Below are 22,544 nucleotides of genomic sequence, written 5' to 3'. Positions count from 1 at the left end.
TGTTTTCCTTAGAAAACGGTGACTTCAAATTAAAACCATCTCTGTCCTTACAAGCGTTTCGGCACTGTACTAGTTTTTATGGCCAGTGTAAAATTAGGAAAAAGACAACAGGGTCAGCAATTGATTATCCATGTTGCCGACTACACTGGTAGCTGAGGCTAGTGCAGGTTCTCTTCTTCTGGAAGAGAGTCATGTGATAACTCAATTAAACTCTGTCTGGCCTTTGGTTGTGGCTGCTGAATACAAATGTATTATTAGTAGGTCAGTGTAACGCATGGCTTTTGTGAGCCGTTCGGCAACACAGAGAGAGAGAGAGAGAAAGGGGAACAAGTCAAATAAAAGAGCAGGACGGAGGAAAGGGGAGGGGTTGGTGGTGAAGGAGAAAGACTACCAGTGTTGGCCCCTCTACAAACAAGCCCAGCAGGTCAATACCCCAGCTTTTAACACTAGTGAATAGACCTCATTCTTCCAGCCACTAAAGCAGGGTCACTTACGATAATGTAAGTGGACTAATTGAAGGGGGCTTAGATAAAAGATGGATAGAAAACATGGAGTCGCAATAGGTCCCTAAGTGGAAATTCTGTTCTAATCATGCAGATGTTGTGAATGCAAGGGGGAGGATTCAGTATTTAAAAATTAAAAAGGACAACAAAGAATTCAGGATGATATAAACAGAAACATGTTAGTAAATACGAGAAAGGAGTGGATACTGTCCGAAGCCTTGTTTGACATTCTTATGACGACTTGATGAATTATTATTCAGGTAAACATATTGAACGAAACCCTCATATTCCATGTTAATGCAATGATCAGAGTCTGGTGGGAATCTTGCTTAAAAACCCTTCTTAACAAGACAACACCATGTGTCAGCTGATACATGAGCTGTAGTATCAACAAGTGAAACACTAGCCTCGACACAACCACACTAACCGATACAGGGAATAGTAAAATTGCAGGCAGACATCGCAGGTCTCTGTCTGATGAGGTGGAGATTTGATTGGATGAGAAGACCAGCACTAAGAGGATTACGTGGCACCAGGCTGTGCCTCCCACTTCACGTCATGTGCTAATTGGTGGTGTGCCCTTTTTTCCTTTCTTGCTCTGTCGCTTTCTCTCTCCTCTGGTTTATATGAGGGGTTCTTCACTTGTATGCTGCCCGCTGGGAGTCATGGTATCAGAGATCCTGAAAGTCAATCTCAAACCAACAAAAAGGCCTTGCTTACTTTATGGTTCCAAATAAAAAGTGTGGAAATGTACAAGTAGATAACAGACACCAACTTATCATCAGAAAAATGAATGGAGACCAGTAGGACCATTTTCATATTGGTTAAAAGAAAACGTCAATCCGTGACTTCAACATCTTGACACTTCACTGTTGAGCAGGGTTGTGACTGTGGTTAACCACCATTTACTTCTGTAAAAGTTTCTGACCAATTCCACACATTTGATGTTTACTACTGTGTGTGAAACAGAATGATTTGTCAGATTGTGTGTTTACCATTAACTAAAGACTGAATACTTAATAAACCTAATAAATGTTAATGTGCAAACACGACCTAATACGAATTTAAAATTACCATTATATCATCCTTTATCAGAAGTTTATATCTGCATATTCAGCCCTTTTCTTCACTATTGTGTTTGTCCAATCAAACCAATACAAATAAATATTAGACAGTTTCCAATTATGTATTTAGTTTTACTTTACGCAAGCCAGTTGACCAAAGACAGAGGTATATTAGAAGAAATGTATGATAAAAGCAATGTTGTGTGCATTTCTTGTTTTAACTTTCCCAACATAGTTGTTAACTAACCCACTCAACTGGAGGCACTGTGAGGCCTAGACGTAGACACTGCCTCTGTGTATGTGTGCACACAATATGTGTACACACATACACACTTCACTGTCATGGCATACATCGAGATCCGTCACTGCTTCAGATCAGCTTTCCTCTCTTCACTCAATAATTCATGTGGTGTGTTTGGCCTGGCTTGAACATTATTCATCAGCTGGCTGGATCCAGTTCTCCTCTCTGGTTCAGCTTAACAAAAGCAGTAAGACACAGACCTATCCCCTCTCTCTGAGTGAAACACTACACTTTGGATTATTTATAATGCCTCCTGGCAAAGACTGGCCTGACTGATGTTGCCAGGTAAACAAGAAGACAATGTTATTACAACTGCTGATGTTTGAAGTTGTGCTCATCAACATTATTAACCTGTGTCAGATTTGTTGGACATGTGATTGTTGTTGACATGAGTAGAAGATAATAAATAAATGGTTCTTCCTTGGAAGAATATTTGGTTTAATTTTACTTTGACATTAAAAATACTGAGCAGCCGTGCTAAAGAGCATTGTACTTTCCCCCCCATAGGACGGGCACTGGTTGAAATTTGTACCTGTCCTTTCCTGTTCACGCCAATGATACCAGAGGTGGCCTCATGTGGAGCGGTGACAAAGATGGTCTCTCCACTGATGCGGTTCATGTAGATGCAGGTGCCGGTCTCCAAGTCATACAAGTGGATGTAGCCATATTTGGTAATAAGGAAAACCACATCTTGCTTGGAGCTTATCTGTCAAGGAAGAGACAAAAATTCGTTATTATATCTGTTAATACTATTTCGATGAAAATAAAAACAATGAAAAAGACCTCATAAGCATATGCTCTGTTTCTTTCAAGCTGAATAATGATTTTTTTTTTTACATCACCATAAACCACCCAAAAGGGTTTTCCAAAGACAAACTTGGACAAATACAGAAGCGAAGATTGAGTAATTAGTTTAAAATAAGTAAATAGATATATCCTTAGGAACAGATCATCACGGTGTCCCTAAAACCATTAATGGACTGTAAAAATATGTTGTGAGGGAACACAGATACTCTGTATAATTTACATGTTTTGTGTGTATTCTAAGAATAGCAGATGATTGTGCTTTGCCTGAGCCACCTGCCAAACTATGAAAACATACCTGCATGGCCACAGGGAAGTCATTCTGGGCTTCTGGAGGAAAGAACACATCCACTGCTTTCTTTGGAAATGGCTGGTTGGCCGTTGGTGGAGTTCCCACTTCTATGATATGCAACTGTGTCAGAGAGAGAAATAACAAGTGAAAAACTTTCACACTAGGATTTTCTATAAGAAATCCAAAATCCATGTATTTCCCCATTATGTAATTAACACCAGTTACCTTTCCTCCAGCTTGGCCTCTGACAGCAAAGCAGAACAAAGTAGACTCCTCCGAATTTCCCTCCATCTTGAACTGAGCAAAGCTGGCTGCATGGCCTTCGATGGGCTGAGACACTTTCCTGTCAACAGAGTAGAGCTGCATGGCTCCCACCACCCGATTTTGCTGTAAAAAAGACAAAGCAGTTTACATACAAATGTGAAAAACAAACTGGTTAAGCAATGCTTAATATAAAGCTGCTGAGTTACTTAGCAGTGCAAGTATGTTGCTTAAGCTTTCAGACATGCACTGAACTCAACAGGTCCCCAGTATTTTTTTTTGGAGGAGGTGCATGTGTGAACGCAAAAGTCAGAGTGAGAGGCTCCGGAATATCTGAGGACTTTCTCTGCCTGGCCTACTAATATAAAGTCTGTAGAAAGTCAGAAGATGTGATGTAAGAGCAGAGCAGGGGCTGCCCTGGTGGATTCACTGCGAACATTTGGGGGTTGGTGAGGCTTTTAACAACCTACAGCTTCAAAGAACATCCCGCTGCGTTGTAAATGTGTGAAAGGAGAACTTTCGATTCTCCAGACTCTACCCAAAGCACATGTTTGAAAACAGCTTTACTGGTTACTAAACCATCGAAATTGCTATGTTTGGTATTAAATCAGAAGAGATGAGCAGAAATATACCTGGGCTGAGATGCCGATGAGCAGGAGCCATTTCTGCTTAGCGTCAGTGCGGTAGTTGATGATCTGGCAGCCTGCCAGGCTGGAGTGGCGGTCAAAGACTTTCACAGGCTGCGAGTCACCCTCCATGCTCCAGTGGTAGACGGCAGTGTCAGTCACAAGTGCAACTGTGTTAAGGGAGATCCACTTCCAGAAGGTAACATCGTCCGTCATGGTGTGTGCCTTCATCTTGCTCTTCATCTCAATGTTGAAAATCTGAAGGGTTTTGGAGGCTAGAGTAGGGGGAGCGATGGGGCGGGAGCCAGGCCCCAGAAGAATGTTATAGATTCTGACAGGATGTCTACATACACACACACAGACACGCTCATTGGAAAAGAGAACCCATCAAATTTAAATAGAAGGGAGATTCAAATTTGAAACATCAGTAGTCATGGCACAGAGGTCATCAGGCAATGACGAGGCCATGACCGATGGATCGTGGATACCAAACATGCTGTAGTCGAAAATTGTGTCATGTAGTGAAGAGCAGTGAGACAGGCACAGAAAAAATACCCGTAAATATAATGTTGACCTCATGGGAGGCTTCACCAGGTGTCACTGTGTCAATTATGTGAACTCAAGCAAGTCAATTTTTTTACACACTATAGGTAAATTACAAATTGACAGCCCAATAAGAACACAACTGCAGTGTTGCCCAATAACAGATGCATGTTGAAATATAAGTAAATTACTAATAGTTATTCTCAATGTGTATTAACTTGTGCTCCTGTGAGAGTGAGAAAAACTACATACCTGCACAGCCCTCCTTAGCACAGGTCAATAACTTCAAAGAATTAAAGAATATAGATAGATAATTTAACTGAACTAACCACAGGTCCTGAAAGATTATTTATAAATGTACTTAGTATGTGTCATGAATCATTATGTCCGACTACTTGGCCCACCCCATCCAATGAACAGCCCTCAAGAGAGAAACAAAGAATACAGAGGGCAGAAGCGAGAAACAAACAACTCACAAAGAAAGCCAACACATCTGCATCTGAGCCAATTTGGCAAAGAGTGGAATATGACATTTAACAGACACATGGAGGCACAATTAAGGGGCACGGGTGTCACAGAAATGGTTTCCAATCATGATTATGGTTGATTTTCTACAGTTGCAGATCAATGTTTTGTGACGTCTTGATCCCAGACGAGACTAAATGTTTAAAAAAGGTTCACTCACCTGATTTTAGATTAGATTTTATTTTTGTTTGTTTTATTAGTATTGGTCAAATTTGTGAAATAAGGCTCAATTATTAAGCAGTGTGACTTCCTTGTTTGTTCATTATTCAATACTCATTAAGAAAGGAGGGGAAAAAAGCAACGACGAATGCGTTAGCACATCTGTCAAAATCATTTTGCCATCACTAAGCCATGGAATCAGAGAACTATAAGCAGTCTGAAAAATGGAGCAGCAGCAGCCAAATTGTAGCAAGCAAAGGAAATTTTCATTGAATAATCATCGGTTTTTGGAGGTGATGGGATGTGTGTACTCGCACTGCCTCCATCCTTCAGGCATGATGGTTACATGAAAAGGTCAGGGCTACATACTGTGTCATATGACAAGGTTGGCTGAGAAGCGTCATTATGGTAGACTGAGCAGGGAAGACAGTGGGGGATGGAAAGAGGGAGGAGGGATCTATGCTGAGGCTACGATGTATAATTAGTGAGGAACAGACCGGTAGTACAGCCTGAGCCAAGATTAATGAGACACTACACAAAGATACCTGTTTCATTGAACTACCAGTTCCCATAAGGACATATTCATGTTTGCTGTACATGAAGAGGGGTGTGCCTTGATTAAGGGAAACTGGTTTTCGTGAGAAGCTTTTTCTGATGTGTCCTAACCAGAAGACGATACATTTAATTTTAACTTTGGTAATCAGTGTTCTTATTTTTCAGGCAAAAAGATAATACATTTTAACAAAAAAGAACAAACTGAAGGCAAAAAGCCATTGTGTAACATTTAAATAGGCAGTATAGTGTTAAGTAATGCCACTATTGTAAAGCTCAAGCCTCTAAGTCACATGGTTGTCAGCAATATGTTCTCTCTATAAAAGTACAGCCCAATTTACAACTGCACATTGTACCACATCCTCAGTAGAGGACTTTCAGAAAGAAAGGACGACTATTTTTCATATTAATGTTAACAGGAGGAGAGGCTAAGACAAGTGTTTGGCTCTTTAAATGTTATTTCACTAGTTGGAGGGGGAAGAGGCCAAACAGACAGATGGACACATAAGGGTGTAGGGATCTGCAGCTCCTTAACTCTCAATAGTGATCAAATCTAAACCTTTTTTTCATTTTTCTAACAAGCAAACTTCAAAGTCTCTTCCTAACCCAGTTCCCTCCTGATCTGAGACTACATGGCTCCTATTGGCTCATAAATGGTGGAATGAGCTCCCATCGACATCCGGACATCAGAAAGTTTACACATCTGTCGCCGAAAACTAAAAACATACCGCTTCCGACTATACCTTGAATAAAAAAAAAAAAATAACAACTTTTTGAAACTAACACTTTAGTAGCACCTAAATGGCACTAACTTATAGCACTTTGTAGTTTTGCTTTATTTGGAAGAAATTGTATTTTCTTGATTCTTGTTGTCCTGGGTCTGTACCCTTGGGGTTGAATGTACTTATTGTAAGTCGCTTTGGATAAAAGCGTCAGCTAAATGTAATGTAATGTAATGTAATGTAATGTAATATATGTAACATGCAACAACAGATTTGAGTAATTACAACTTCACAGAGATGGAGGAAGACATGAATTTCAAAATGGAAATGAGAAGGAAAGTGAATTAGAATGAAAAACATTTTGCCCATGGTATCACCGCATTTAAAATGGGTTCTCAATCACTTGTACATACAATAAAAATAATGAAATGCCAGAAGGCTGTAAGGCTGTGAAAGCTAAATCCTGTTACAAAGAAATATTTTCAATGACAAAGATTTAGAAAAACTTCCCCAAAATTATTGTTAATGGCTTTAGTTATGGCACATCTAATTATTGTGTATACTTATTGGGATCCGTTCAGTTGTGTGGCTTGTCCTTAAATACCGTCTTGTAAACAGGATTTCACTTCCACAATGAAGTAGTTAAATTTCAACTCACCGTCTGCAAACACATAAGAAAGCAGTAAAGTAAACAAAAACAAACAAAGAAAAGACAAAAACAAAAACAATAAAAAAGTCAAACAATCATGGATGCTGAACGAAAATAATAAATATACCCTATTTTGAATATTTACACACTAATGTTTCGAAAAGATCCAGTAAAAGTACAGAAAAACTAAAACAGCTGGATGTGTATGGACATAACTAGATAGAAATCATTTAAAAATAATCTCAATTATAAAATAGACAATATAGTCATATTGAACAGCCGAGTTAAAATATCACATTGAAGTATATGATGTAGTTATAAAATATAATTTAGCGCTAATCCAAAGAAATTTGGCTTCGGTGATGCCAAAAACACTGACGTACCTTTGAGCGCAATGACCTTGCTGGCTGGATTCATGATGGCGCTGTCAGCTGAGATGGGCCTGCGGATAGGTGTATTTGGGTCGGCCATGTCAATGATCACCACCTGAGACTGCTCGCCCACCTTCTCCCGCACACAGATAAACTTGTCCGACTCCATCGTGAGTGTGCTGAAGCCGATGTTGGCTGGATTGATCCCTAAGTTTTGGAGCTATGAGAAAAGGATGGGAATAAAAACAGGTTAGTTTTGAAATACAGAATATGATTTGCGAAAAATGGATGACCGCACTGAGATCACATTCTTCGTGCCACAATCTCTCCTTCAGGCTGTTATTTGAGATGAGGTAGATCATTTCATTTGCACTTCAAATTAGTTCAGTATTTATCAAGAGGAGCCAGGGCAACCACAGTAGGTTTCAGCAGGTTGTGAGTTCCACTTGTTAATATTGTGCATAGCAATGATGATTTCAACAGTTCAATTAATTTAAATTCCTGCTGTTGACCAAACAACAATAGTGTTCAATAAAAAGGCACTGACTCTACTCAGCTGCTTTGCACTACCACAGCCTATCAGATGTCCTTGCAGCTCTGAGCAGCTCTTCGGACACATGGAGCTCATCACAACAGGCAGAGATATGGACTGGGTGGAGTACTCATCCAAGTTCTCAAAGAATGGGCCAGGGAGGAAACCACAAACGTATTACACAACACTCTAGTCATGCTGCAGTCCGACTGCCATCAACTTTTCAACTCTGACTTTGAGCCGCTCATTGCATTTGGCTCAGATGAAGTTTGTCAAGACAACATGTAGCACTTTTACTGCAATAAGACAACATCTGTCGTTACATAACTTGTGCCTTATGATGTTGTGAGTGATCTAAACGAAAGGAAATGAAACGCTGATGCAATGAAACAGAAATTAAACCAGAGTTCAGAAGTGTAGCCTCAGTTTAACAGATGTGGTGTCCCAGCACAACAAACAGTGTGATACAGGAAATTAGGAGTATTATCTTGTAAGAAAAGCTGAAGACTGTAGGGGCACTGCTTTGCAGCACAAAATACCAGCAAGCTCTGCAGCCAAGATTACTGCCATGGCTGGAAACAGGGCATCCTGCCTGCTTCACAGAAACTGACACAGCACTACCTGCTTAAGGCAGCCAAACTGGATGGCTGTGCCAGAACAGCTCTGAGAAATAGTAAAGACTGATACAAGAACAAACCATCCATCATGTTTACAAAATTGGAATATGATATTAAATCATATCACACTGGACAAGCAAATGACACAATCAGTCAACAAATGATTCCAGTGTCTTCCCGCTAAACAATTGCAAATGGCAAGGTGGTTGTGAAGTAAGCCGGAGGGAAATGAAACTACCAGAAACTTTTCCAATTGGTCACATATTGCTGTTGCAACTTCCTCTACTTTTGCAACATATCAGCAATACACCACAGTTACAAATTTAGTATAATTACTTACAACTCTTTGGAGACCAAATTTTAAATCAAATTAAAAAGCCATGTTTTGAAATAATTTTCATATGTCCCAGACAACTGAGTTGTCAGTGCAAATATGTTAATACAATTCATTGTGGGAAAAATACTTGACTATTATATTTTGTGCTACATATCTTGCCAGCTTCAGTCACAGCTGACCCATGTCTGGTGGCGAGTCCCTTTCAAAGCCTGCTAATGATAAAAAAGAAATCCACCAATGCCACAGACCAGTCTTAATCAGCAAACACAAACCACAGTTCCAGGAACTGCTCAACGAAGTTGGAACACCTTTTATCAATGAATGGACACACCCTCACCATGGCACTGCCCCACCCACATTCTTTCAATAGCGAGTAACCCGTTTCCGTCTCGATGACATTGCGATACATGACCTTGCAGAACAAGTGTTACTACCAGCTCGAAGGAAAGAACTGAAAACTAATCTGAAGCAAGATTTCAACATTGACTTTTTTTAATTGCTGCAAAGGATGACATCATAGAGTGACATCATCGCAGCTCCAAAGCCTATTTGTCGTTGCCATTGTCCGTGTGGAAGACTTATTTAGTGAGGCAATATTTATTCACGACATAAGACAAAGGGCCCGTTGAGAGAATATACATTAGACACTGAACATACTGGCTTTCAGTAATAACTAACGCCAGTTTGTTTCATCACAACATTGAAAAAAAACTACCATATTTTTTTGAAATATAGGTACTGAACTGGGTTCCATTATATCCTGAACTTGGATTTAAAACAGGGGCACTTTTCTGTATTAACAATATCTGAAAACCCCATGCAGTTATTGTGAGCTCTGAGACCCTGGTTAATATACTTTCTTAAAATCAACTCTTTAATCTACTAAAACCAGACTAAGGGACGGCTACACATTAAGCAGGTATTATTACTCCTCCGTTAATAAAAAAATAAGTTAAAAGGGACAGAGGTAAAGTAAATACAGCAAAACAAATACAGATAGATGTTGCACTTCTGGAAGACTGAACGCACCACAGTCTGGTCAGTCTTGGATTTTTTGTAGTAAAACACAGCTGTGGGCTAAGCTACTGTGACATCAATGTGCAGGAATTTGGTGAAAGCAGGTCAATCCAGTGGAGCTACAGCCATTCCGGAAAAATCACTCAATTCATTTAGTCTGGCCTGGTGTGGCCTGGTGCTGCTGTGTTCAGCTTAGTAGTCAGCAGCAAGCTTTGACGGGCAATTTCTTTTAATTCAACAACAGTTAATTAACACCAGGGTTGTGAGGAGAGCAAAACCGAGAGAAGAATGAGACCATCGTTGTCCTCTACGACACTCAACAAAATTATAGAATTCAGACGAAAATGTGAGGGGATACCCAGTGAAGAGGAGGAACAATCAACTTCAGAGGTTAATGTCAATCAATTAAGAAGATTAATCTTGCAAGGACTCTTTTATCAAGAGAGTCCAGAAATGAGTGCCATCTACTGCTACCTCACTGGAGGTTTTATTGAGGATTTACTACAAAGACACTTCTCTCTACTATCAGTCACAAGAGTGTGTTGACTAAGGTCACAACTTCCTGATAAAGAATGTTATGGCTTCCACTTTCGTGCAACCTGTTGTTTCTGTCGAGATATACAAAAAAATCCCCGAGAGATGTTATCAGGTGTAGTATGTACAGTACACAAAATGTTTTCCTTGTGGTTGGAATGGCAACAACAAAATTTCATGTAAAATATGTGACCAACATTTATTTCCTCATGTTGGTACTTGAGAGCTTCCAAACCATTGGGTGCAATATATCAGGCATCCATCTGATATGGGTCCCAAAATCGATAACATTATTATTATGGAACTCTTGCGCGATACAATTAACCAATACATCATCATGTTCTTCTCAAAATATACTGTGGTCTCAAGGAAAGAAAGTATATCAACTTGATTTAAGTTCAACTTAAAGCTACGAATATGAGCTGATGGATGCGACTGATCCTACCCAGGGGAGGAATAAGCCAGTTGATTTGAACTACTCCTTATGACCCAAAGGGAATCCCATCTGTTGGTTTAACCTGTTCGCTCTTCCCTCAAAAGGAAAGCAGCATCTTGCTCAGCGAAAAGAAGATAAGTGTCCCACACATGTTAAGTTCAAGGCAGTTCAGAGAAGGATGTGCCATGTAATGTGCTGAGGCTTGCAGCACTTCACTGCAGTGCTCCACAACAGGAAACCAGGGACCCATTGTCTACTAGGACTGAAACAACAGGCTGGCCCAGTGCTGCCTCCTCCACTATCATGTGACACTAGCAAGGGGACATGTGACCAGCCCAGGGGTGAAGAGCAAGAGGGCTGCCTTTACTGATAAAGTGGAGGGGGAGAAGACGGAAGGATTGCATGGATTTGTGAGGCCCATCCGTCTCCACTCCAAGCCAGTTCTGCTGAGGTGGTTTTTGGGACTGCAGTTTCCTTTTTCTCCCAAATGTACGCTTTATCTTATATTTAAACAATGCCGCAGAATTTCAAGTGTTCAGCAGATCTGTTTCCTCACCAGTCACGGGATCTCAGCTGGTCAGTTACTAGCCCAGTGCAAAGTGTGACATGAAAAACCTTGTAAAGTGATAAGAGCCTGTCCAAATAAACTAATGCCATAAATGTAGGTGTGATAAACAGATTACATTTAAAGTCAAACACAGCTGAAAAGAAATCCGAATTATATCCCTTTGGTCTGCCAGCCTAAGCCCAATCTTTTAAGTATAATAAGGAAACTTAGGCCTTGCACAGAACACAAGCATCTAATTTAAAGCAACCTGCAAGATTTATACGAATAAACATGACAATAATGCATACTTTTTCTACCTCAATATATATCTATATTCTGTAAAATTATTTAAAAAAAATTCTAACTCATTTGATGGCCCCTGTCTCAAACCGGAAATTACATTCTTCACATTTAACAAAAAGTTTTTTTTGTTTTTTTTTAGATTAGTTATTGCTGTAGCAGTGAGATTTAACTGATGACATGTTTTGAAAAGGATTACTGTGGGTACTTACAAAACATCCATGACAGTAAACAGTGTTTTACCATGTTATTATGGAATCATATGCGAAGAACTGTGTTGAATTAACACACCGTTGATAGGCTAAGGCTTGGTTTTCCCTTCACAAATCCACAACAGGGCCTATTTGAAACAGGACATCTTAATAAATCTTATATGCAAAGGAAGTTTTTTTTTTTTTTATTATATCAACTTAACTATTTTTAAAGTGGAAACATCAATAAACTCCTGGGCAGCAGTTGATGCTCACAGTATTTGAATTTCATAAATTTATACATGAATCATAATTCATTTCTTTTATATTTGCCTGCTTGTTGGTTTACACTTTGTGTACAATTGTCCTGATATAGATACCATAATCAATCATCTTCATGGTAACAATACCTACTCCCAGGATAATATACAAAGTGTATGACAAACTGAAAAAACTCTGTGGAGTTAAGATAAATGCATTTTAATGACACTTGAACAATCAAAGTTTTTAACTGGAGTCCTAACTACACTATATAAATGGATAATCTATGAATATGCAAGCTATGCATGTTGACTGGATGACAAAGGAAACACGACTGCAGAGTTTCAGGGAAAAGCAGGAAGACAGAAGACCAAGTTAAATGCTTGCTTTTGATGCTGGATCTGTACATGAGCTCTCTACACTAAATCACAATCTAGAAGACATTGTCTGTTTAAGCTGGAATTTGAAAAAAGTGGGATGCAACAAAGTGTGAATTGGCATCAGTGTAGTTTTAACATGTATGACCAGGTTTACTATTCAAATACATGCTGCCAGTGAGTTGTGCAAAACCTAAATACTTCAATATCTTGATAGGAGAGTTGTATCACAATTTTAACCCCACTGGATTCCATCGAACAGACAATAAATGTATCATCCTGCCCTTCATATTACTATGTGATTAATTCTACATTTACTAACGCAGATCTATATGCTAACATTTTAAACTACATACAAATTATTTGAGACAGTATATAAGACTTATGAAGAAGCTCAAGTAAAGAAAAAAAAATGGTTAGAAAGGTTAAGTGATGGCATAGCGAAAAATTTCACTGAAAGAAAGTTACCATCTTGGATCACTCCAAGATCATGTGACTCAAGTGTACCAATAAAGTAACTTCCTTCCTACAACTTGGGTGCTCTTGTGAGGACCATCTCACCTAACAAACAGACAGCCAACCAGACGAATGGACAGACTCCTCAGGACAATCAAACACAAAAAAGGAGACAGACTTGGCATTTTTTAGGTAAACCTCGCGACTGTCATGATGTATATTTTAGTTCATATTGCCCATCTCTAATATTCTGAAATGATCTGCTCAAGTAACGTATGCTGTGAAACATGCATGAAACAACAGATGCAGGTCATGCATTAGTGATATTTGCCTAGGATTCCATGCGAGTTGATTAGTCGCACACATGACCTTGTGATGTGCCAATGACACAAATCACAGAAAGTAAAGCTCAGTCACATCTTGGCATGTTATATGTCTGAAAACTACAGTGCAGTACAGTTAGCCATTTTGAATTAAATGTGACAATTTATTGTATTATCACACAAATATGTGAATTAAAGTGAATCCCAAACAACTATGAATGACAAGAAGCTATTTAGAGTTGCATTTGCTGAATGGAATTGTTAAATTTGAAAATTACCAGGCATAATTTAGCTGCAAAGCGCTTGTATTAGAGCACGGAAGCACAGACCTTTGCCTCAGCTGAAGATAATATCTTGGTTCAATTGTGAAGCTCAGTATTGTAATTCACCACTTCTGTACTGCTATCTCTTTTCACACCCACCCCTGCAATAGGACTTAACAAAGAAGTCAAATAGTAATTTCATTGTAACTGTATGCACAAAAAGACCTTTACATTGCTTCGTTAAATATGCTCTCTCTTGTGATGGGCCTATATATTAACAAATCAACTGCTTTTAAATAAACTAAAATGGCAATAATACAGTGCTGAGCTACACTGACTTTGGTGAAATTTCAAAGGATTATGATTTTCATAATAAACTAAATCCATTCACTTGATTTAAACGAGAAACATGCCGCACCTTGCTATTCTAGCGACATAGTGATAGTTTCAATGAGACCAGAAGACCTGGATCTAAACATCCACCTGCTGAGCTAAATGTTAGTCACATGACCTTGACCTCTGACCTCTATTCAGGGATCAACGTCTTAACACGGTTGTCATGACAATGAACGGAAGACGCATATCCTCTTAGAAATTACAGAAAATTGGTGTCAGATAAAGTAAACTGTCCAATGACATCTGTGTCATTAGGCTGGCACAATGCTGTTTGTGTTTAAGTGAGGCTAGGAAACAAATACAAAGACTGAATTAACTAAATGATTTTCTTCAAGGTGGCAGATCACGTTTCTAATTAGAAGCTACACTGAAACACCAAAAGTCCCAATGATTTATTCATTACACTTAGGATGCCAGCGACTGAATCCATAAGCATGTTCCACCTCCTAAACTGGGTCAGCTTGCAGTTGTAGTGGGCTTAGGTAAAGGTACATTTAAACCAAGTACGAACCGTATAGTGCACAAGGGTTGCATAATCACGGCAAACACCTGTTCGGCTGGTAGTACTTCCATTGCTGCCATATCAAGGGAATAGTTTCACTGTCAGACACAGAGGTCTCAGTGAATGTTTGAGCCTCGGCCAACTCGGACTAAGTCATTCAGCATGGTTAGCCGAAAAGCTATCTGACAGGCCAGCACACCACATGACCGCTTTACAATCTACCAATATGACAGGCTCCTGAGGACGGCTAATCACTTTCAATGTAATCAAACGGTGCATGTTTTAAACATGTCAAAGCAAATTACTTAGTCCGTAAAGTCAATATAAACTATCACCGCTTACTTAGCTGTCATTTATGCTAGCTTAATGGGTATTTGTCAGTACAGGCGATACGGAAATATATTAAATGTGTGGTGGTTCTACCAATTAACATTATCGCAGCACTGACAGTGAGTATTGGTACTACAGCGGTCTGTTCTCTAAGAAACACTCCACTGAGGGTGTTTTCACGGTCGATATACGGGGAGAGTTGGTTAGAGTAGCATCGTGTTTCTGAATACAACTTGATAACAATATGCTTGTATAGCTCCTGGTTCTGGGTTGTAGACTTCCCACCTTTACGTCAGGCACAAGGGTGGCTAGTCAAAGGGTTAGCAAGACGGCTAGATGCTAACCAAGATAAACGTCATCCACCCAGACAAGCTAGTTAGCCTAGCACCCGAGAGCTAACTTAGCTTGTTAGACTTTGAGAAGTCTCCGGGGCCACAACGAGTCTCGCACCGATAGTGACTGAAAGACAAACTTCACCTAGGGATTCAACCATTCAGCACAGCCGGGCTCAGTTTCCATACACGTACCTGCAGGTGCTCCTGAAAGCGAATAGGCAGGATCTGAGCCATGGCGGTTCCTCTGTCACTCTCCTCCGGCTTCTTCAAATGCTAACAAACTACAGCTTCTTCACTCAGATCCTCGTCGGACAGCCAGGGAGCCACCGAGTCTTAAGTCCAGATGGATTAGACTAGGAGCCTTGTCTCGAGCGTGCTGTCGGTGTGATGGTACTTTTTTCAAATTCGTCCCTGAGCTGTTTACTTTCGGGCTTCCCCTAGCTAACGAAGTGCCGCTACACCGACTCCCTGGACCTGCAATGGCGATGGAGGCTGGTCAGCGCAGAAAACATCCCGGAAATGGAAGTGCACTCAGCGAGGCGGATGGATACGGAGTCACTTTTACAAAAAGTACATAATACCGTGTGTTATCAGTATTTCTTAGGCCCATTTGCAATGTTTTATATTTTCATTTGAAACGCCGAAACAGCTACGTTGCATTTCATCATAAAACTACCATAGAATGGATTTAAAGAGGGGAACTACTTCTTTCTATTTCGCCCTTTGATTTTTGCCACATCATTCGCCTATGTAAATTAACGTCATTCCTACGTGTTGTACAGTTGTTCATCTCGGCCAATCAGATGACTCTGATCAAACACTGAGGAAACTTTATCAAGCATCCATTCAACATTTATTTTCTAATAAAATGTGCTTTTATGTGGTTTTCACTTGTAGCTTTACTCTGACCACAAGAGCATATGAATCCTTTATTAATTATCGTTCCACAAATAAACTGTGTCCAGCATGATTCACTTGCACAATATGTATATATATATATATATATATATATATATATATATATACATAATAAAATAATGAAGAAAATAACAATATCTTCACCAAAGTCATTTAATATTCATCACTCTTTGTATATAGTGTAATTGTTTATTTTTTGCACTGTGGATGTGCATTGAGATCATCACTATACCTGAGTCAGATTCCATACATGGCCAATAACGCTGATTCTGAGGATTTGTGTGTTTCTGGTTACCATCATGCAATATCTGCAGGGTGGAGTGTGCACCCCAGTCATCATTTCCCCTTTTTAACATCCACAGTTTCTACTGGCAGAGGATGTAACCTTATTGCTCAATGTAAAACTAAATACTGGGGAGAAAAGTAAAATGCTCTGACCTTTTCGCAGAGATTTCATTCTGTTGATTCAGCAATAATGGCATCTGGAGAAAAGAGTCACTGTAAAAAAAAAAAATTGTGAGCGATTACGCACCATGATAGCAGAAGAAAGCAGAACTCCTGGAAGAACATCATTAGAGTATACTGCAAATGAGAATAGTATAAGTATAAGTTATATTGCTACTGAATAGAAACTGTGAAATTAAGTCAATGTAGAGCCAATTAAAAAAAAACATAATACAACATGACAGCCAAATGAACAGACCATCAAAGTGCCAATATCAATTCAAAGCAGTGCAATCACAAGTTAGTGCTTTGTAAAAACTTTCCGGATGAAGGACATGAACAAGTAATTCAAGTCTCAACCATTCGAGTATACTAGGCGTGTAACACCAATCGTTAATCGGTGACAGAGAATCCTCTTGCATCATCACATCACTGGATTTCTTCAGACCAAATGAAGAGTGACCACGCGCATCCCAATACTTTAATTGCAGAACAAGTTGGTTTCATACATTTTAATACTGGAAATGGTTCCCTGTGATTGCTGCTTTTGCTGTTTTCTTAGGTGTCATAATAAAGCAGAGTCACAAGAACATAATTCCAAGTCGTACCAGACAACATCTGGATTGTGATCTACCCAGAAGCATCCGCTGGCTAAAGCTGCTCACAAGAAAGAAATCAGATGTTAAGGGGAAGTGGTGGCGATAGGGTATATCATTTACAAAATGGTAAAAAGAGCATAAAATCTGTTGACCAAGTTCTAATAATGTTTAATTATTCTAGAATGATAAATATATTTTTTTATGATTTACCATCAATGGTTTTATTCATGTTTTCAATCTTACAGCCATAAAAACACCAGAATTCTATTTCTGCACACAATTTGTATCAACGTTTTAGAGCCATCAATCATAAATGAATAATCAAATCCCTTAATTTTTACTCTGTAGAGCATAGGTGAATGAATTTCTGCTTGAGTGACATAAGATATTATTGAACATAAACAGCAGTCGTCCTCCCCTAAAAAAATTATAATTAAGGCCTTGCTGGGGCCAAGTTTAACAAAATACCATGACTACGTGCTACGTGAACATGAACTCGGACCAAACCAACTACGCAAATTGTTTACTGATATATATTTTCAGAGGCGGAGGGTGTGGGGGTCCTGAATGGACCATTCACGCTGCTGTTGCCATGGAATCACAGGCCGAGGGAACACAAGACACAGGCACTCACAGAGAAGCCATGTGTGTCAATATAAAGAGTGGCCTTCGGACTCTCTGCGAGGATGCTGCACAGGCCCGCAGAGGCTGATATTAACCTCAGGCTCCATCTGAAACGACAGGCAGTGTGGGTAGCTCTGCAGACTTTGCCCTCGTCTTTCCCCGTAGACCCAACAACAGGGTGTCTCTATTTTTACTGTAGGTCGTCCCCTGCTGGGGAAAAACTCAAGTGAGGTCAGCAGAGCGGCAGCCATGCAGGGACCTGAGATATTTGTAGCAAATGGTGTGAATCTTACAAAAAGGTGACTGTCTACTTTACAGTTTTTTTGGGTGCTTTGGCAAGGATGTAGGCACAGATGGGAGCTCAGTGTTGGCCTGTGGCTGGAAGGCTCCCATCAGGGATGATCGAGCGGGGCGGACACTTGGATCAGGAAGCAGGAACGAAAAGTTCCAGAGGCGCCAAATTGCGTCTACTTCTCTCCCCACTTGCCTCTCTATCACTGTCTGCTTCACTTTATCAGGCAGGAGTTTCAACAATGTCCTCACACAAACATGTCCTTTCTGTTATTTCTCTTTCTGTCTGTCATTAAGTGGGTTCAAGTTCAACTCACTCTGTCATTGTCACATGATGACGGTGACGGCCACACCTTATTTCAACTGTAAAATGTGTTTTCTGTCTGTGAGATAAGATCAACTATTACACATGCTGGTGCTAAATGAAATGCAAGATATATAGTCTTAATGTTACATTTGGATTTCTTTTTCGAAGACGACTCTTCAGCTTCATGCAGCATAGCCTAACCTTTGAACGCCCGCAGAGGTGAAGTTACTAATTGACTGTTTGTGGGCCTTTGCTCCCGGGAGGAAGGACACACAAACACACACACACACACACACACACACACACACACACAAGGAACACAATTATTTCATTCCAACAAAGACAAATTATTTTAAAATCTTGTTTTTACATTTCGGTCAAATGTGTGTATAACTCTGCTGCCATAATCTCAGAGGATTCAGAACCTACAGTAGGGAGTTTTAGCACCTTTAAATTAAATTTGTTTTTAATTATACTTAGTATAGTATTTCAGTGCAGACATTTATATTTGGATTTTGTTGCCATCTAGTGGACAGAGACTGAAAAAATGTACCTGCTGTGTTCTATATGAGTTCTTAAATTGGACTTACATTACATTTTTCCTCTCTATAACAGATGGGAAGGGAAACCGTTTGTAATTTGCGATGTAAAAGGAACAGTTCAGTAATATTTGAAATGCCTACAAGTACATATTGCTTAATAAACAGTAACTGGTGCTTGTTCTGTTTTCCCCCCTTTTTTGAATCAGAGCTCCACAGTGAGAAAAAAGATCTGTCCAGCTTTGATAAAATAATTTAAAATTTGACACCAGGTTTGATGCATTCAGTGTTCTGTAATTTTGAAAAAAGAACAATGATTTATGGAGAGCTCTCCACCATTGTTCTAAGGCAATAGTGTGGCTGTTTAGATACACTCCTGATCAAAATCTTAAGACCAGTTAAAAAATTGCATGAATTTGCATTTTGCACTGTTGAATCTTAGGAAGGTTCTAAGTAGAGTTTCAAATTGCAATAAGAAGAAATGGGAACAAGAGCCCAAAAGTTGTGAGCAGGCATTTATTGAAAACAACAATTTAACTGAAGTAGGCTGTTCATCAGCTGATCAAAAGTTTAAGACCACAGCTAAAAAAAAAAAAAAAACCTCCTAAAACAGAAATTAAAGTGTCAAAAACTGACTCAGTAATGAGTAGCTCCACCATTATTGTTGATCACTTCAAAAATTCGTTTTGGCATGCTTGATGCAAGTGTTTCCAAAAGGCTAGTGCGAATGTTGCGCCAAGTGGTGAAGATGGCTTCACGAAGGGCATCCACTGTCTGGAACTGAAGTCCATTTTTGTAAACTTCCCTTGCCATCCATCCCCAAATGTTCTCAATTGGATTAAGATCAGGGGAACACGCAGGATGATCCAAAAGAGTGATGTTATTCTCCTGGAAAAAAGTCTTGGTCAGACGGGCATTGTGAATTGGAGTGTTGTCCTGCTGAAAAACCCAGTCGTTACCACACAGACGAGGGCCCTCAGTCATGAGGGATGCCCGCTGCAACATCTCCACATAGCCAGCTGCTGTTTGACTCCCCTGCACAACCTGGAGCTCCATTGTTCCATTGAAGGAAAAAGCACCCCAGATCATGATGGCGCCCCCTCCACTGTGCCGCGTACAAAACATCTCAGGTGGCATCTCCTTGTCATGCCAGTAACGTTGGAAGCCATCAGGACCATCAAGGTTACATTTTTTCTCGTCAGAGAATAAAACTTTCTTCCACCTTTGAATGTCCCATGTTTGGTGCTCCCTTGCAAAGTCTAAACGGGCAATTTTTTGGCGTTGAAGGAGAAGTGGCCTTTGAAGACGTTTCTTGTTTTTGAAGCCCTTCGTTCGCAGATGCCGTCTGATGGTTATTGGGCTGCAGTCAGCACCAGTAATGGCCTTAATTTGGGACGAGGATCGTCCCGTGTCTTGACGGACAGCCATTCGGATCCTCCGGCTCACCCCCGTGAGATTTTTTCTCACCGGCGCTGGTCTACCACTTGATTTTTTTGTTCCATAACCCTGAGGATCTTTTAAGAAATGCAAAATGACTGTCTTACTGCATCCAACCTCAGCAGCGATGGCACGTTGTGAGAGGCCTTGTTTATGCAGTTCAACAATCCTACCACGTTCAAAGACGGTGAGCTTTTTTGCCTTTGCCATCAAGAGATCTTCACAGTGTGATTACTTGACAGGAAATGACATGGAATCCAAATTTTTGCACAGATTTTGGCTTTTAAAGGCTGTGGTCTTAAACTTTTGATCAGCTGATGAACAGCCTATTTGAGTTAAATTGTTGTTTTCAATAAATTGCCTGCTCACAACTTTTGGTCTCTTGTTCCCATTTCTTCTTTTTGCATTTTGAAGCTCCACTTAGAACCTTCCTAAGATCCAACAGTGCAAAATGCTAATTCATGCAATTTTTTAACTGGTCTTAAGATTTTGATCAGGATTGTATAACACATTGAAGTCATTGTTACTCAGAATACGTAGAAAAGACACTAAGTGAAAAATGTATACTTTTTCTTCAAATTGAGGAAGCATCCAAGGAAGGAGATCCAGCCTGCCATGGCCTTGCTGATAGTTGTGCTTTTTGCTCTAAACATAGACTATCCAACGGAACTGAGGTAAACATTCAAAGTAATTCAAAAGGTCCTGATGGACATCAGTGGAGCTCAATGTTCCTCACTTTTTTTGCCGTCTGTTTTCTGGATTGTTAGATGTGAAAATGAATAGTAATAACGTTAATAATAAGCAGATGCCCATTTTCACCAGTGAAAGAGAAAAATTCCCCTTTAGAAAACATAATGAAATCATTAAATCATTAGATAAGATTGGTGGTGTCTTTACTTTTACTGGCAATTAATTATGGCTACTAGCTATTTTCGTTTATTTAGAAACTCACGATATTGAGCACCTTGCACTCGAAGAAAGTGAGGAAATGTTGACTTTTGACAAAATATGTGCACAAGTAAATGTTCAAAATAGTAGCATGTGAAGTGATGTTTTTCATATTTCTCTTTGAAACAAACTTTATATAGCCATTCATTATTGGTAAGTATAATATTTTTTTTAATCAGTTTTTAAGTTTCACAAAACATGATTTTGAAAGGTAAACTAATCTGAGGGGGTTAATGTAGGCTACAAGTTTAAATTAACCTAAACAGTTCAATCAACTAACAAATCTAAATCAACTTGTTTACACAGCAAGGAATACTTAATCAATATAACATTGTTAGAAGTCGTTGAGGTTACCTGAGAGGCTGGACCCACGTGCTGTTGGTTTCATTGTGAGTTGTAGACAGACGAACCCCCTGTTAGTCATGTGTCCTAACATGTGAATTGTAGTGAAACTTCCTGGAGATGGAATTCAAGACTGTATTGAATATGGATGATAGGTGGTGCCTTAAACTGTTCAGAGATGGTTTCTCTTGTTTGACATAGATGGCTTCTTTCACTCTTTCAAACCGTCTGTCTTCCCTGGCCAAAATGTGGACATTGTTGTCTTCAAATAAATGTCCCTTTTCCCTTTATATGAAGGTGGACTGCTGAGTCCTAACCTGAGGAGCTGGCTTTACTGTGTTGTGTGTGCCATGTGTTTATGAACCCAGATAAGGGAGTCCAGTCATCACCTTCTTTTCTGCCTCACCAGCGGCTGCACTGTAAATCACTGCTGTTAAATTATTGTTGGTCTGTTTTGGCAACTTCTCTCCAAGATTGAGCCTTGACACTGACAGCCACTTGATGATGTGATTCTCATGGGAACAGGCAGAGACACAGTGTATATATATATACACACAAGGACAGATCGTCATAACTGCTCCTGATTAACAGGATTAAAGTTGTTTATTGAGACAGAGCAGTAGAGAATTATCTTGTTATTGTTTAGCTATAAACATTTCCTTCGTGTTGAATCATTTCCTGTAACAAGCAGATCATTTAATTATGTGATGAAAAGGTTTTCCTAATGGTTTATCTACGGTGGCTAATGAAAAGTCATCTTTATAAGTAAGTATGAAGCAAGTACTGAGAATGATTCTTTATTGATTTCACATACATTATTGCTGCATGGCAAACAGTAACCCCAATTCCATAGTATCTCTATATGAATTTAAATAAAATATCTTTAGATAGATAGATAGATAGATAGATAGAAAGATAGATAGATAGATAGATAGATAGATAGATAGATAGATAGATAGATGTACATTT

At 39.5% G+C, this 22,544-nt stretch overlaps 1 protein-coding gene across 1 annotated transcript in view; it reads right to left on the bottom strand.

Moving 5' to 3' along the window:
- The window catches only part of cltca (clathrin, heavy chain a (Hc)), a 30,082-nt gene extending 14,434 nt beyond the window's left edge, over positions 1–15,648 (bottom strand). Inside the window, exons 1-6 of the mRNA XM_053441332.1 lie at positions 15,319–15,648; positions 7,385–7,592; positions 3,858–4,126; positions 3,190–3,351; positions 2,971–3,084; positions 2,401–2,574 (exon numbers count right to left, since the gene is read on the bottom strand). Of these exons, the coding sequence (XP_053297307.1) occupies positions 2,401–2,574; positions 2,971–3,084; positions 3,190–3,351; positions 3,858–4,126; positions 7,385–7,592; positions 15,319–15,360 (969 nt within the window). The 5' untranslated portion in view covers positions 15,361–15,648. The remainder of the gene's footprint in view (positions 1–2,400; positions 2,575–2,970; positions 3,085–3,189; positions 3,352–3,857; positions 4,127–7,384; positions 7,593–15,318) is intronic.
- Positions 15,649–22,544: the final 6,896 nt, after the last annotated feature.

The sequence above is a fragment of the Pleuronectes platessa genome, chromosome 15 (assembly GCF_947347685.1).
Source record: "Pleuronectes platessa chromosome 15, fPlePla1.1, whole genome shotgun sequence".
Taxonomy (NCBI): domain Eukaryota; kingdom Metazoa; phylum Chordata; class Actinopteri; order Pleuronectiformes; family Pleuronectidae; genus Pleuronectes; species Pleuronectes platessa.
Note: the sequence above shows the minus strand (reverse complement) of the source record. Positions and strands in the feature narration are given on the sequence as shown.